A 17,738-nucleotide genomic window follows, 5' to 3' on the forward strand; every position below is an offset into this window, starting at 1 on the left:
CAAGGCATTGGCATATTATGTAGGTATAACAAAAGTTCACGAATTTGTTCATTTTCTTTTGATTCAGCACTTTGGGGACATTAGTTACTGGACAAACCTTAGTGATGAAGTATCCATTCTACTATGTGGCTGCTGCAAGGTGGGGTAGTGGATTGTATCTCCTACTTGTCTCTCCTTGATGGATCCTGTCCTGGCAAAAGTTGATTTTGTGTTATTTGTATTGTGGCTGCTTCCTCAGCCCAATTTGCCATATTACTATCTTGGAGCAATCCTCATGCTTTGACTTAGGATTAGTTTGACTTGACAACTCAGGGCAACATGTGCTTCAGTGTTTCAAAACTGACCTGAAGAGGTAAGTTCTCTTTGTCTTTAAATGGCTTTTGTATATTTATTGTATAAAGCACTTTTTTTAAATGAAGAGGAATGCTGGATTTTTTTCTTCAGTCCCAAAAATACATTTGACATTACATCAACATTCTGGGGGTTACCATTGATCAGAAACTGACCTCCAGAAAACGGAGTGCAGCTGAGCTAATTGAGTGAAGACTTGGAGTTTGGCGAGAGGAGAGATTTAAGTGTTAATTTTGCACTTAAAATCTAATCTAATCTGTAATTAGAAAGTACTGTGTAAGCAGGCTACGATCATCTTTCTTGCAGCTTAGACAGGGTAAACTCACTCTCAGCTGTAGGAGCTGAGTAGTTAATTAGCTAACTGGTTGAATCTGGTTACTGTAGCCCCAGTTCAGTTTACTATAAATTCAGGGTTCTTTAGTGCAGCCTTGGCAAACTGAGTGCAACTGAGCTAACTGAGTGAAGACTTGAAGTTTGAAGAGAGGGGAGTTGGGAGGAGTTGTTCAATACCTCTTTTGTCTTTCTCATCCTATAGAAATTGGTTCTTGCTCTACTACAAGGAAAGGAGCTAGCTGTTTGGTGAGTATCTGGTAAGTGGTTAAGTTCTATTCTATCCCTAAGGTTTAAAATAGTACACAAATTGGTGGTAAAGTTAATAAAATATATAAAGCAACATAAGTGAATTAATATAATTGAGTAATTATTTAACACACATTAAGGATAGCTGGACAGGTGATGTCTCAAGGCTGCAGCATGTGGGAGCTCCTGGAAAGCATTGTAATCCAGGCAAACACGTCTGCAGTAAGTGTTTGTGGCTTGAGGAATTTCAGCTCAGAGTCATTGAGCTGCAGACTCTACAACACATCAAGGAAAGGGAAAGTTACCTGGATGCTTTATACCAGGAGGCAGTCACACCACTTAGGATAGGGGCTTCTGATTTGGTCAGTGGCCAGGGACAGGTGGGCGTGACTGTGAGTGAAGCAGGTAAGGGGACCCAGAGGGCAGGAGTGTGAGTCTCTGCAATTGACCAGTAGATTTGATATCTCAGCTTGCTTGGATGAGAGCAGGGGCTGCAGAGTGGATGGGCAAACTGACCATGGTATTGTAGTACAGGAAGCCATCCAAGTGGGGGGATCAAAAAAGAACAAAGTGGTAGTAGGGGACTGTATTGTGAGGGGGATTGACACTCTTCTCAGTGGCAAAGGGCGAGAATCCAGACTGCTTTGTTGCCTGCCAGGTGCCAGGGTTCAGGACATCTGCTCAGAGCTGGAGAGGAACTTGCAGTGGGACGGTGGGGATCCAGTGGTTGTGGTCCATGTAGGTACCAACGCCGTAGGCAGGATGAGGAAGGAGGCTCTGCATAGTCAGTGGAACTATGCACCAAATTAAGAAGCAGAACCTCAAAGGTAGTCATTTCTGGATTATTACATGAGCCACGTGCAAATTGGCATTGGACAAATAAGATTAGAGAAATGAATGCGTGGCTCAGAGACTGGTGTGGGATAAGTGGGTTCCAGTTCATGGGGCACTAGCACCAGCATTGGGGAAAGTGGGATCCCTACCGTTGGGGTTGGTGTCCTCTTGAGCTCCATAATTGGGAAGTAGAGAGGATTTTAAACCGAATAGTGGGGACAAGGGTCAAATTTGGGAAGAAACAGTAAACCAAAGAGCAGAGACAAGGCAAGAAAGAATTATTAATATGGGAAATGATAACCAGACTGACAGAAAGGGACAGAGTATAATTCTAGGAGTAAATCAGATAAGATTAGACACTACCAAAATAATAAAAGGACAAAACTAAAGGCTCTATCTAAACACACAGCATTCGAAACAAAACAGATGAATTGATAGCACAAATAGAAATAAATAAGTACGATCTGATTGTCATTACAGATACATGGCTGCAGGATGACTTAGGTTGGGACCTGAATATTGAAGGAGACGTGACATTTAGGAAGGACAGGAAGTTAAGAAAAGGCGGAGGGATGGTTTTGTTAATTAATGATGGATTAGCACATTAGAGAAGGATGACCTAAGTTCAGGAAACCAGGATGTAGGAAGTGGTTTGGGCTGAGATGAAAGATAAATGCAAGAAGTCACTTGTGGGAGTGGTGCTCAGGCTTCCTAATTGTAACTACATAGGATAGATTATAAAAGAAGAGATAATGGGAGCTTGTCAGAAAGGGCATGGGGGATTTTAATTACATATAGACTGGAAAAATCAGATGGGCAAAGGTAGCGTAGATGAGTTTATAGAATATTTTCGGGATAGTTTCTTAGAACAACACGTTCTGGAGCCAACCAGAGAACAGACTATACTAGACTGGTATTGAGCAACGAGATAGGTTTAATTGATAACCTCATAGTGAAGGCACCACTAGGTAGTAATGATCATAATATGATTGAATTTTACATTCATTTTGAGGGAGAAACAAGTGCGTCCAAAACCAGTATTTAAATAAGGGCAATTATGAGGGCATGAAAGCAGAGCTAGCTAAAATGAACTGGCAAGTGAGGTTAAGAGATAGGTCAATAGAGGTTCAGTGGCAGATATTTCAGAATACACGATAGATGCATTCCAATGAGAGAGAAAAATTCCAAGGGGGAGGGCCCACTGTCCGTTGTTAACTGAAAAAGTATCAAACTTAAAAGCATAGAAAAAGATTGGTGGCAGGTCAGAAGATTGGAAAGAACAGCAAAGAATAACAAAAAGATTAATGAGGGGAAAAATAGAGTATGAGAGAAAGCTGGCTAGCAATATAAAGACAGCAAGAGTTTTTATAGATATTTAAATAAGAGTTAATAAAGTGAACATTGGTCCTATAGAGACCGTGCCTGGGGAATTGATAATAGAAAGTAGGGAGATGGTGGATGAATTAAACAGGCATTTTGCTTCGGCCTTCACTATGGAGGACATCCCCGAAATAGCTGTAAATCAGGAAATGGAAGGAAGGGAGGAATTCGGGGAAAATTAGTTAGCCTAACATCTGTCATAGGAAAAATGTTAGAAGCTATTATTAAAGATGTTATAGCAGGGCACTTAGAAAAATTCAAAACAATCAGGCAAAGTCAACATGGCTTTGTTAAAGGGAAATCATGTTTAACCAAATTATTTGAGTTCTTTGAAGGAGTCACGTGCTGTAGCTAAACAGAAACCGGTGGATGTACTATACTTAGATTTCCAGAAGGCATTTGATAAAGGTTATTGCAGAAAATAAAAGCTCATGGTTTTGTGGGGGGGTGGGGGTTGGTGGTGGTAACATATTGGCATGGATAGAAGATTGGCTAGCTAGCAGGAAGCAGGGAGTTGGCATAAATGGGTCTTTTTCTGGTTGGCAGGATGTGATGAGTGGTGTGCCACTGAGACCAGTGCTGGGGCCTCAACTTTTTACAATTTATATAAATGACTTGGATGAAGGGACCAAAGGAATGGTTGCTAAATTTGCTAACGACACAAAGATAGGTAGGAAAGTAAATTGTGAAGAGGATGCAAGGAGACTATAAAGTAACATAGGTAAGTGAATGAGCAAAGATCTGGCAAATGGAGTATAACGTGGGCAAATGTGAAATCATTCATTTTGACAGGAAGAGTAAAAAAGGTTTTATCTAAATGGTGAGAGATTGCAGAGCTCCAAGATTCAGAGGAATCTGGGTGTCCTGGTGCATGAAACACAAGGTTAGTATGCAGGTGCAGCTAGTAATTAGGAAAGTTAATAGAACGTTATCATTTGTTGTGATGGGAATTGATTACGAAAGTAGGGAAGTTATGCTTCAGTTGTACTGGGCATTGGTGAGACCACATCTGGAGTATTGTGTAGAGTATTGGACTCATTTTAAGAGAGATGTAAATGCAGCAGTTCAGAGAAGGCTTACTAGACTAATATCAGGAATGGGCGGCTTGTCTTATGAGGAAAGGCTGGACAGGTTAGGCTTGTATCGGTTGGAATTTAGAAGAATAAGGTGATTTAATTGAAACCTTTAAGATTCTGAGGGGTCTTGACGGTGTATGTGGAAAGGATGTTTCGTCTTGTGGGAGAATCTAGAACTAGGGGTCACTCTTTAAAAATAAGAGGTCGCTCATTTAAGACACATGAAGAGAAATTTTTTCTGAGGGTTGAGAGTCTTTGGAACTTACTGCCTCAAAAGGCAGTGGAAACAGAGTGTTTGAATATTTTTAAGGCAGAGCTAGATAGACTCTTGATTAACAAGGGGGTGAAAGGTTACCCGGGGTAGGCAGGAATGTGGGGTTGAGGTTACATTCAGATCAGCCATGATCCTATTGAATGGCCAAGCAGGCTCAAAGGGTTGATTGGCCTACTCCTAATTCATATGTATGTAAGTATGACTAACCATATAAATACTGAGGCTACAAGAGCAGGTCAGAGGCTAGGAATCCTGTGGCGAGTAACTCACCACCTGACTCCCCAAAGCCTGTCTTCCATATGCAAGGTACAAGTCAGGATTGCAATGAAATACGCTGCACTTGCCTGGATCAGTGCATTTCCAACACCATTCAGGACAAAGCAGCCCACTTCATTGGCACCCATCCACAAATATTCACTCTCTCCACCACCAACACAGTGGCATCAGTGTGTACCATTTACAAGATGCCCATTGCAGGAACTCACCAAGGCTCCTCAGACAGCACCTTCCAAACCCACAATCGCTACCATCTAGAAGGATAAGGGCAGCAGATGCACAGGAACACCACCACCTGGAAGTTCCCCTCCAAACCACTCACCACACTGACTTGGAAATATGTTGCCATTTCTTCACTGTCACTGGGTCAAAATCCTAGAACTCCCTCCTTAACCACACTGTGAGTGTACCTATACCACAGGAACAGCAGCAGTTCAAGAAGGCAGCTCACCACCACCACCACCATCCTTAGGGATGGACAATAGATGCTGGCCTAGCCAGCAAAGCCCACATCCCATAAATGAATTTTAAGATCTGGTAATCTTCTACTCCGCTAATCTAATTTGATTAAGACAGGGCTTGAGAGTTTTTGTTTTCCTGCCTATATCAGCCCAGACTACAAAGTTCTTTCTCTGTTTATTGGTTTTAATTTTGCTCCTCAGTTGTTTTAAGCATCAGAGCTTCGGTGAGTATGTTCCTTTTTATCCAGCAAAACACTTTAAAACTAAACTTCCTTGACAACTACCTAATGTTTAAAAAGTTTAACTTTAGTGTTAGCTAATATTGTATGGTTAACTCCTATTTATCAATGTGCAAAGTATTGCCTTGGTCTTTCCACTCTCCCGCCTGTAAATCAGAGCACAGTGTAAATTTTACTTATTTTGGTGAAAATAACCAGTAGTCTTAAATTATTTCTCTTGGTCTGTCAGGAATAAGCATATGTGTCCTGTTTTTTTATGATCTGAAGATCTCTCTTCTCATTCTCCGTACCTTCCACCCCCCCAAAAAAAAACTTGGGACAAAATTTTTCTTCTCCTGAAAGATTTCTGCATAGAAACGTAGGCTATTCAGCTCCTCAAGCCTATTCAGCTAATTATTGAATCGCTTTTGCTCCATATTGCTTGATAACCTTGCCTAACAAAAATCTTATCGATTCCAGGCTTGAAAGTTTCAATTCACCCAACACCCACAATCACCTAGAAAGTGACACTTTCAGATTTCCATTACCCATTGTGTGAAGAATTGCTTTCCAATTTCACTGTTCAATGACCTAGCTCTAATTTTAAGGTAATGTCTCCTTGTTCTAGGTACCCATACGAGAGGAAAAAGTAACCTGTATCTATCTTATTGAATTATTTTATACTTTTAAAATACTCCTATTAGATTGCTCCTCAATCTCCTGTGCTCATTGGAATGCAAACGAAGTTCATACAACCTTTATCATTTTAAGCTATTGTATAATAACCGGTGTTGTAATCTTTCAAAAACTAATAAACTTTTCCTGTGGTACGGAGTCCAAAACTTAGTACAGTGCTCCAATGGGTTCTGACCAAGGCTTTGTACATTGAAACATCACTTTCATAACTTTGTATTCCTGAACCTTTGTGAAAGAGGCCAATATTCCATTTGCCTTTTGAGTTGTATTTTGTACCTGTCTGCTAACTATTAGTGATTTCTAAATGTTGACACCCAAATCTTATTGCTCTTCTATAGTTCCTAATATCTTACCATTTGGATGGTACTCCAATTTGTCATTCTGGATTCAACATGGTTGACCTCGCACTTTCCCCACAATGAACTCCATTTGCCATAGTTTTTCCTATCCACTTTGTCTCACCTTCTTGATTGGCACTCCATCGACCACTTTAAAAGTTCACACACTCCATCACCGATGCATAGTGGCAGCAGTGTGCACCATCTACAAGATGCACTGCAGCAACTTGACGAGGCTCCTTTGACAGCACCTCCCAAACCAGTAACCTGAAGAACATGGGAACATTACCACCAGCAAGCTCCCCTCAGTCACACACCTATAAATATATCACCATTCCTTCACTGTCACTAGGTCAAAATCCTAGAGCTCCCTCCCTAATAGGACTGTGGGTCTATCCACAAGGACTGCTGCGGTTAAAGAAGACGTCTTGCCATAGTTTTGTTGAGCAAGATGGGATGAGCAATAAATGCTTGGCAGTGATGCCCATATTCTGTGAGCAAATATTTTAAAAATCTGAGCTATTTACTGCCCCTCCTAACTTAGTATTGTCTGTAAACTTGGATACACAACTGTCTATTCCTTCATCTAAGTAATAGATGAGTATAAAAAGCCAAAGATACCTGGAAAAACTCAGCGGGTCTGGCAGCATCTGCGGAGAGGAACACAGTTAACGTTTCGAGTCCGAATGACCCTTCAACAGAACTAAGTAAAAATAGAAGAGAGGTGAAATATAAGCTGGTTTAAGGGGGAGGTGGGACAAGAAGAGCTGGATAGAGGGCCAGTGATAGGTGGAGATAACCAAAAGATGTCTCAGACAAAAGGACAAAGAGGTGTTGTAAGGTGGTGATATTATCGAAGGAATGTGCTAATTAAGGGTAGAAAGCAGGACAAGCAAGGTACAGATAGCCCTAGTGGGGGTGGGATGGGGTGAAGGAATTAAAAAAGGCTAAAAGGTAGAGATAAAACAATGGATGGAAATACATTTAAAAATAATGGAAGTAGGTGGGAAAAGAAAAATATATAAATTATTGGAAAAAAAAGGGGGGGATCGGAAAGAGGGTGGAGATGGAGGAGAGAGTTCATGATCTAAAATTGTTGAACTCAATATTCAGTCTGGAAGGCTGTAAAGTGCCTAGTCGGAAGATGAGGTGATGTTCCTCCAGTTTGCGTTGAGCTTCACTGGAACAATGCAGCAAGCCAAGGACGGATATGTGGGCATGAGAGCAGGGTGGAGTGTTGAAATGGCAAGCGACAGGGAGGTCTGGGTCATGCTTGCGGACAGGCCAAAGGTGTTCTGCAAAGCGGTCACCCAGTCTGCGTTTGGTCTCTCCAATGTAGAGGAGACCGCTTTGGGAGCAGCAAATGCACTAGACTAAATTTTTGTTTTGGATTTCCAGCATCTGTAGTTTTTTGCTTTTATAAAAAGCCAAAGTCCTGGTACAGTTTCCTGGGGAACACCACTTGTCGCAGCCTGCCAATCAGAGTGAATGCTCTTTCTCCATACTCTATCTCTGATCTCCCAATTTCTAGCATGTGTTACAAGGTTGCCTCCAATTTTATTTGTTGTAATTTTTGTTAATCTTTTGTGCCATACCTTATCAAATGCTTTCAGACAGCCCATAGAATTAACATCCATAGACATCACCTTATCCACCATGTTAGTGACCTTCTCAAATGTTTAACTAAATTAATCAAATATGACTTGTCCTTCACAAATCTGTGCTGATTCTGGTCACCTCACTTCTCCAGGTACTCAGTCACACTGCCGCTAATGACAGATTCTATTAACTTCCTCATAACTGACATTACACTAGTCAATCTTTAATTTAAATTTAAATTTCTCCCCCGCCATTCTTAAATAATGCAGGTTAATAAAGGGGTGTTACAAACTTGCACATGTCTGCTAATGCCCTTCTGCAAATGACTGCCAGATGCAGTGTAAGAAAGTCCTGGTGCATCTGTTGTTTTGGGTGTGATGAGCAGAGAAGAGGAAAATAATTCACTTATCTTTGGTTTACATGTATCCTTAATGACACCTCTGGTAGTGTAACCCAGTATTGCAACCTAGACTCTGAAGAAGAGTCACACAGACTCGAAACGTTAACTGCTGTTTTTTCTCTCTCCAGATGCTGTTAGACCTGCTGAGTTTTTCTAACATTCTGTTTTTGTTTCAGAATTCCAGCATCTGCAGTATTGTGCTTTTTTTTTTAATTGCAACTCTGTGTTTTGCTACTCTGCAGCACATTATGTTTGCCACACTGGCCTAAAATGCCTCAATGCCTCATCAGAGTTGTGTGGAGTCCTAGTGATTTCCTTGCCTAATTTTTAAAAATATTTTACTTGTACCCTCATTTATAATGTATGATTGGACTGATGCTTCAAAGCAAAAATATTTATAGCCTCACTCAACAACCAATTCCCCACAATTTTCATAGGACTTGTTAATGCAGAAATCTGCTACATTTTCCTAGCAAGGTGAATCTTGCACCTTTTAATTATAGCAGCAGGAAACATAATACAATAATTGTATTTACTGTTGATCTCTTAACATTTTTCTTGAAGAGAGACAAGCTCACTCAAATCAAGTTCGGATTGTAAACACACATTGTGCTTACTTATTACCTTGTAAAATAAATCCTTGCAATTACATTAAAGCATTTGTCTAGTGTGTATAATATGTCACCAGTCCTATGCAATTTAATTCAGCTACTAAACTACAAACAATTCAACAAATATCAGCCATTTGTCTGGTGAAATTTTTGAAGAATTCTCACGGCCAAATACAATCCTAGATTTAGTGTGCAAATTACTTAATTTTGGTTTATTTCACCACACAAATATGACAGTATGTAAGCAACTAGTTTATGACGATTACATTGCTATTTAACCAAGTCTGGGATGATGATGATTCATCTGAAAAGCTGGATCGATGTGCATTGACAATTTATGGAGAATATGCTGGTGGCAATTGTTCTGAAGCAATTTTCTCATATGCAGGAGGAGCATTTGGAATCTGTTAAGAGAAAATAACATTGATTTGTTTTTTAGGCTAATGAACGTGCTTAATCTAACATGCAGGAATTGGTGTACGTTTTAATACTGTAAACCATATGCACAACATGCTTAGCAATTTTTTTTTTACAAATTTCAATTTGCACAGTTATGTGGTAGCATAGTAATCTCAAGTAAGTTGATCTTTGTCAGATTATTGAAAAGTATATGGGAATTTATAAAGATTCAGTCTGTAGTGCATATTGCTTTTGAATTTGTTGTTGGAGTGCTTGAAGACACTACAGATTGTTGTATTGTGTCTTAACACCAGAGAATAAAATTCGATCTTCTAGATTACACAGAATGTCACATCTTCAATTTTCCAAGAAAGCCCAAATTGTAAGCCATGTGCGAATTTCTAACTCTGAAAAGTATACATTCATCCATTAGATAAATTTGGGGAAAGAAGTACAATTTTACCAGATTTGAGCTAGTGTAATCATTCAGAGAAGCTTTGGTCTCCAAAGGGGTTCCTTCTTCGATGTGGTGTCTTGCCATCAAAGAACCCATGGTGGTATTAGACAAGCGTCGGTTCTGAAATGAGAAGGGTATTACTGAGTACACCGTGAAGTGGTGAAATGCCAATCATACAACATTGCTTAAAAAGGCTATGCAAGCACCTAGTATGAGTTAACTGGGGTATGATTTTCAAAGTTTCCACATTTTGTGGGGTGTTTATTGCTACTAAATATTTAGCTAGTAAAACTAATTAGTTGCCTTTAGTAAAACTAATTAGTTGCCTTTTTGGCTACAAAACATTCAGGTTAGTTATAATACAATCGACGGAAGTCTCTCCCAGGTACAATTGCTAATGCAAGTACAAATTGCAAAATCCATATGCCAGACTGCATAAAGTTCCAGTATAATAGTCTGCAAGTTAGCAAATAGGAGTTGGTTGCTGGAACTTTGGGACTGAAATCATACTAGATTTGACCTAACCATTAAACAATTAAAATCAGGCTTTTTCTTAATTCTAGAGGGTACACTATTCCACTGCACATCCTTTCAACAATTTGTACTACTACACACAGTCTTTTAGTTAAACACAACTGCAGAGTCAAATGTTCTTTTTAAAAAAAAAAATTACCTGGAGGATCAAGTATCCATTACGTTTCTTATAGAACCAGCATCCAATTATCAATAGAACAACAAGGATTATCACCAGAAGAGCAATACCAATAGCCCTGAAAAAGAGTAAAAAGGAAGTGGCAATTCAAATATTAGTTTTATCTACCTTTTTGCTGATATAAAATGCAAATTGTTCATTTATTGTATTCCAGAAAGTGCATCCCTTATCAGTAATTATTAGCAAGGGTTACTGCAGACTTTTGTCTTGATCGGTTTTGATCACATACAGGCTCTTACAGGCAGATAGAATTCAGCCTCTGGAGCCTGCACCTATTCAGTTAAATCATGACTGACCTGTAGGTTAACTCATCTACCTGTCTGGATCTGGAGTCCTTAATACTCTTGCCTAATTTTTTGAAAATTTCAGCTGACCCCCAGCCTCAACAGCTTTCTTTGGGGGGGTGGTGTGAGATTTCCACATCCCTTTGCATGAAACGTTTTTGGTATCTGTATTAATTTTGGTTTTATTTAGTGTGCAATGTACCTTTTAAGAATAATACTTGTTCAGCAAGATCACATGATCTGTACTAACCAAAAGGAGAGTAGCGCAGGTCACGTCAGCAGTCAGTGTAGAGATAGAGTTGGAGTCAAAAGCACATGTGTAGTTGCTGCTGAGTATATTGTAAATAAACTTAGGGGTTTCCACCCAAGAAGTGTCTGCAGTTCAACTCAAACATTAATAGCACAACTCGGCCACCCTAAGAGAGTATCACTCCTGAAAGGTTCTGGTTTAATTTTAGGGTTATGCTCACTTGTTACAGACACATCCAACAGAGGATATATTCTCTTTCTATCAATCCTTTAATAATCCTAAACACTTCATTTAAATTACCCCTCAATTCTATATTCAAGGGAATTGAAGTGTGGTCTCTGCAATTTGTCTCCTAAATTGACCCTTTTTAGCCCTGTTAACATTCTGACGAATCTGTGCTTCACCCCCTTTAAAAGATATCACAACATGACCAAACACTTTCATTGGCAGATAATTCTCTCCTGTTGAGCACGGATTTACCATGACAAAACAAGTCATTTGAAAAATGGTGATATGGCTATAATTCTAGTTTCTGATAACCTCAGGGACAGGATTTTTTGGATGTTGGGGTTTCTAGCCCTGCTGACTGAGTCGATAGGAAACACATGACTCCTGATACTGGCTGCCTACAGCCATTTAACACTCTGCGAGGCATTAATTGGGGGACCACACTTCTGCCCTGACCTGGCGAAGGAGTTCTGCCTTAGAGAACTGCTGCCCAATCCGATTGGCTGGCAGCTCTGTAGACCCAGCAGTGCTGGGTTCAAGCAGTAGCCACTGTTGGAACTTCAGGCAGTCCCTGAAATAAAGGAACTAATGGTTGGCGGACTTGAGGTAAGTTCGGGTAATCTGCGGGACATGGCTGACAGGCCCCAGCGAGGGGGTTGTGGTTGGGTTTGAGAGACCAATGGGGGAGGGTTAAAGGGAAATAAGACCTGGTAATGGAGGGAGTGCCTCTGATTGTCGCAGGGGACACCCCTCTTGCCCAACTCTAGCCAACACAGTAAAAGTTGCTGGGCTACCCACCAGTAACGTGGGCAGGATGAGGCACTTAAGTAGCCATTAATTGGCTACTTAAGGGCCTCAATATGCCTATATTTTGTAGATGTAACTTTCATATTGATAGTGTTTTTAAATTAATGTTTTATAAATTATATTACTGAGAATTTTTTTATTGTTGATCCAGGCGATTCAATATGACTGTGTTTAAAACCAATGCGGTGGGGAGTCAGGGGGATAAAACAGTTTGGAATACTTAACTCTGCAAATGGTGAGGCGTTTAAATGTTGAGATATTAACGTCTTCAGACAAGCTAGCTACACAAACTCCAATTGACAGATAAATGCCACTCTTATGCCAATATAAGCCTGGTTAATGGAGATAACTTTGTCTGATTTGGAACTTTGCCTCTGAAGTTAGCCTTTTGGTGTTCTTGGGATGTATTTTTAGCACCATGATATAATAAACTCTCTGGGCCATCACTTTGAATTAAATTACTCTGAGTTGGTGATTTTTTTTATTTCAAGCAATGAATTGCAGTTTAAAAGGGAAATTGTCTTCATAGAAAAAAAACTTTTTAAAAAAATTGGAGGCGGGAGAGGCATGAGACCATGGAACATTATATTGAGTTTTTGTGTGACGATGACAGAGACATGTTGTAGTTAAGGGAAATTAGGGGCAGAATTTTTCAGTCGTTGTGCAGGGGCAGGCCCGACACGCCCACGCATAAAATGATGCACGATGACGTTGGGCATGCGTCCCGATGTCATCGTGCAGTCCTGCAATATTTCATTCGGCGGGCGTGCACAGGAGTCGGCTGCACGCCCACCGATTATGTAAACGGCCTATTAAAGCCATTAGAAAGCAATTCATGTAATTAGTAATGCTGCCCGTCCAACCTTAAGGTTGGCAGGCAGGCAAAAAGCCCAAGTGGCCTTTGCGTTTTTTTAAGAAACCTCATCCACAGGCAGGAGGAGGTTTCCTAAAGCTTTTATTAAATAAATAAAAAAGTTTTCATAAAAATAAAAACATGTCCCATCTCATGTTATACAGTCACATAAGGGGACATGTTTAAATAAATTTTTAAATCATTTATTTAATTATTTTAATATCTATTCCTTTCGCGCGCATGCACGAAAGAGTGCTGGCCCAGACTCTCCCTCCCCCCACCGGCCGGACAGGTAGCGCTGAGCGCTACTGGTCGTGTATTGCGCTGGGCCCGCCCACGTAAAATGGTGGCACGGAGCCAATCACGGGTGGCGATTGGCTCCGCGCTCGCTCTCGCCCAGCCCGCCTGCCATATGAAAAATTCTGCCCTAAGAAACTCGAGGGGTTCATTAGGTTTTGCACAGTGCACAAGAGTGGTAAATCCAAATGCATAGTTTACCCATGAGCAAAAATAATGCTGGCAGTAATTTTTCTGACAAGGCAACTTTGTACTGAAGTTATCAACAACTTTGCCAAGTGAAGATCATATCCAACAGAACAATATAAATAATAGGGGCAAAATAACAGGCAATTTTGAGTAAATCAAGGAGAGCCAGCATGGATTTGTAAAAGGTAAATTGTTCTTGATTAATCTAACTGAATTTTTTTTGATGAAGTGACAGGTTGATTAAGGGAAAGCAATGGATAAGGGCCAAATGTATTTTTCAAAAAAGCTTGGACAATGTACCATACAAAAAGGCTGGTTAACAAAATTGAGGTTCATGGAATAGGAAGGTCAGTGTCAACTTGGATAAAAATCTGGCTTAAGGACAGGAAACATCATGTTGTAATAAAGGTGTGTTTTTCAGACTGGAGGGTGTTAGGCACTGGTGTTCCTCAAGGATCAGTGCTAGGATCACTGTTTTCTTTTGATATGTATAAATGACTTGGAATACAAAGTAAAATATCAAAGTTTTCCAATAATTCCAAACTTGGAGGTTTGGCTGACAGTGAGCATGATACCAATATACTACAGCAGGACAGATGCTAGCAGAATGGGCAGACAAATGGCAGATGGAATTTAATACAGGGGAGTATTAAGTGATGCACTTTGGCAAAAGGAATAGGGAGTGGAAATATAGGCTAAATGTCATAGTTCTGATGAGTGTACATTGGCTTGGGGGTTAATGCGTATATATCTTTGAAGGTGGCAGGAGATATTGAGAGAGCAGTTAGCAAAGCATATGGGATCTTGGGGTTCATAAATAGAGGTATTGATTACAAAAGGAGGGAAATTATGCTGAACTTGTATGAGGCTCTGGTTAGGCCACAGCAAGAGATTATTGCATCCAGTTCTTGTCACTGTATTTTAGGACGGACACTCGAGAGGGTGCTGATGAGATTTATTGGAATGGTTCCGGGGATGAGAGAATTTAGCTGAAAGATTAAGTTTGAGAATCTGGGGTTGCTCTCCTTGCAGTAAAGAGGATTGATGGAGGTGTACAAAATTATGATAGGGTTAGATAAGGTAGGGAAAAAAAACTGTTCCTATTAGCTGCTGACACAAGTACTTGGGGACACTGATTTAAGGTTTTTGGCAAGAGATGCAGGGGATGGGAAGAAGAATTTTTCTTTTTACACAGTAAGTGCTAATAACCTGGAACTTCTGCCCAAGTCAGTGGTGGAAGTAGAGACCATGAATCATTTCAAAAGGCAAGTGGATTAAATAAATGTACATCGTTTCTGGGATAGAGCATGGAAATGGGACTAATTGGATTGCTCCACAGTTAGCTAGCATAGATTTTGTGGGCTAAATGGCCTCCCTCTGAGCCTTAATAACCCCACAATGCCAGCTGTAACACATCTTTTACATTGCATAAGATCTGCATTCATGTTGCTGGTTCGTGGAAACTGGGCTTCACTGAGTATGATTTCCTGGAAGGCCAGGTTTTAATAAACCTGGGTTATGGGTGGTGAGGGGCATGGTGCATGATATTCTAAACTAGTGTATATCTCTAGTAATACAGGAGCAGTTTTAGAAACTGCCAAAATTGCAATAGTTCTACAGTAGGAATTGTGGCCACTTTCCAATACATCCTTCAGCCTCCAAATCTGAAGCACTGTCTCTCGACATGTAGCATCCTTGTTGACTGAGGTTTGCTATGCATGGATTATGCCAAGATAATCACAATGAGACAAGGCGAGGAGGTAAACTCCAAGCACTACCTCAGCTGGTATGGGAATTGAACCCATGTTGTTGTCGTTATTCTGCACCACACTCTAGCCATTGAGACAACTGAGCTAACTGTCCCCTCATCTGAAGCTTAGATCATTCATTTTTGTTGTGACACCTTTTACAGAGAGTCACATAGTAGTTACAGCACAGAAACAGGCCATTGTACTTTAAAAGGTCAATGCCGCTGTATATGCTCAACCTGAGCATGCTGTCATCTTACTGCATCTCGCCCTTGCCCTTACATGCACCCTTTTAATAGGAGGGATTCTGTCAGTTCTAAGTACAAGTTTTATTTACCAGTAAGTTATAGAGCTACAACTAATTGTTTAGAATTCAATACAAACATATTTAAACTACACCATCAAACTTACTGGACACAATCCACTTAAGATCACACATTTATCATTTCAATTCTACATGGAGGCTGCAAGAAGGTACTTTACCAGACGTACTCTGCTTACAGCCACTGTCCCATAAATCCAACAAAGGTGTTTATTTCCATATAGCAATAGTGGAAACTTGGAAGATATTTCAATCAAACCAGAGCTGATAATAACAATCAACCAACAAAGTAAAATAATATTATATCAACCACTGCTTTTTACAGCAGAGCTTTTAAAGTTCACCCATTCTGTGAGTTATTGATAAACATAATCCGGTTTTAATTGAGGGAACGCATTAATTTAATGTATAAATCGATTTAGCAGAGCTGATAGACTGTAATCGGATAATGCCAATAGTAGTGACAGAATAACATGACAATAGAGAAGGCGATTAATATGCCTGTGTTTCCAACTATGGGGAACTCAAACTTACTCTTCTGATTTGAGGTAAGGTCCACCTCTCCCAGGACCAAAAACTCCTTGCAGAGTGTAATCACCTTTTGGCATTTCTGAGGTTTTGTATCAGTTCGTCTAAGGAATAAAAAAAAAAGATAAGGATAATCACAGATCCCTTAAAAAAAAGTAAAACATCAAATCTATTTACAAATCAAATCTTTCCACCATTTAATTCACAATGAACACTACAATAATACTCAGAAAAGATTAAACTCTAGAATTTTTAAATCATATTATGAAATAATTAAATTTATATAGTAGCTGCTGTCACATCATTGAATACTGAACAAATTTCATACATTTAAATGGTATTCATTTGAATTAAAACTAAAGCCAAATGTGAACTAATTTGATTGCATCAATAATGAGCTGTGGCAACTTTACCCGTGTTAGAAGCTGGTGCTGACGTCTGGCGAGCTCTTGATTCCTGGACTGAGTAGCAATGGTACTACACATATAATTCCTTGTTTTTCTTCCCTCCTCCTCTGAGCAGAGTTCTCATGACTATCATGAGACCGAGACCTGGACATTTCTTAGCTCTAATTGGCATGAATAAGCGGCATACCAGCATGCAAAAACCTAAGAAAACTGTCAGCAGCTTCTTCCAATTCAATATGCTGTCTGTTTTAATAACATCAAGTAGGCATAAGACTGAAATTCAGTTCTGAGTCCAAACAAGACCTCCTTGTTGATTTTTCCAGCATGTGACTTTCTTAATTGCTGCTTGCTAGCTCTAAAAAGGGACAAGGTTCCATTAATGGTTATTGAAGCAGATTCACATTATTCATGCACAAGTTATCAATCATTATTCTGATTATGGGTTCTTCCCCCCCCACACCTCTGAGCCTGATCCAGCCCCAGCTCTTGATGATTCTGACTTGTGCTGGGACATGTTCAACTGGTGTTTTTAGTCTCCTGGTACCCCATCTATAAAGGTGTTCTCCATGCATGAGCCGAGGGTTTAAACGTCGTCAGGCTGTTCGATTGCAGAGGACATCTTGGATTGTTAGCCACATTCCATTTGCAACTAGTGTTAATTTGTTTATACTGCCCATCCACCACTGGGATTGTCAAGTCCAACCTTGAGTTTATAGTGCATGTCGATGCTTCAAAGCATAATTTAAATTTATATGAACTGAAGCCATGATCTGGTACTGTGGTAATCTGAGGTGCAATACACCTTAAAGAGAATGTGAACAGATTGACCACATGACCGTAAGACCCAATAGCTATGCAGCAGAGACAACAACGTTCATGTTGGTCTAGAGTAGGGTCTGGCTGGAGAAGCACACCATGTCAGTGCTCTGTTGCCTGTATAAATAAATAGCATGTGCTTCATTCCATATTGATCTCTGCGTAGCAGTATTTTGTTATCAACTCACCCACTGACAGATAAGCGTGCAACCGGTTCCCGAGCAAAGCGACCTCAAGGTAGAACATAACTAGTACCCTCACCGAAATAAACTCTGGGTGAGTTTAACACTCAAGAGTCATTAGGAGGCCTAAAGGATACCTGACCACATTGTAAATCACACTGCATTA

The 17,738-nt window shown here is 40.1% G+C and overlaps 1 protein-coding gene across 1 annotated transcript; it reads right to left on the minus strand.

The window, feature by feature from the left end:
• Positions 1-9,128: 9,128 nt before the first annotated feature.
• On the minus strand, positions 9,129-16,708 carry mlana (melan-A). The gene is made up of 5 exons (XM_078558513.1): positions 16,581-16,708; positions 16,174-16,271; positions 10,623-10,719; positions 9,956-10,069; positions 9,129-9,497 (listed from the first exon to the last, which is right to left on the minus strand). Exons 2-5 carry the CDS (start codon positions 16,245-16,247, stop codon positions 9,429-9,431), a joined length of 354 nt encoding a protein of 117 aa, XP_078414639.1. The 5' UTR covers positions 16,248-16,271; positions 16,581-16,708; the 3' UTR covers positions 9,129-9,428.
• Positions 16,709-17,738: the final 1,030 nt, after the last annotated feature.

This window comes from Cetorhinus maximus, chromosome 2 (assembly GCF_964194155.1).
Source record: "Cetorhinus maximus chromosome 2, sCetMax3.hap1.1, whole genome shotgun sequence".
Lineage (NCBI taxonomy): Eukaryota > Metazoa > Chordata > Chondrichthyes > Lamniformes > Cetorhinidae > Cetorhinus > Cetorhinus maximus.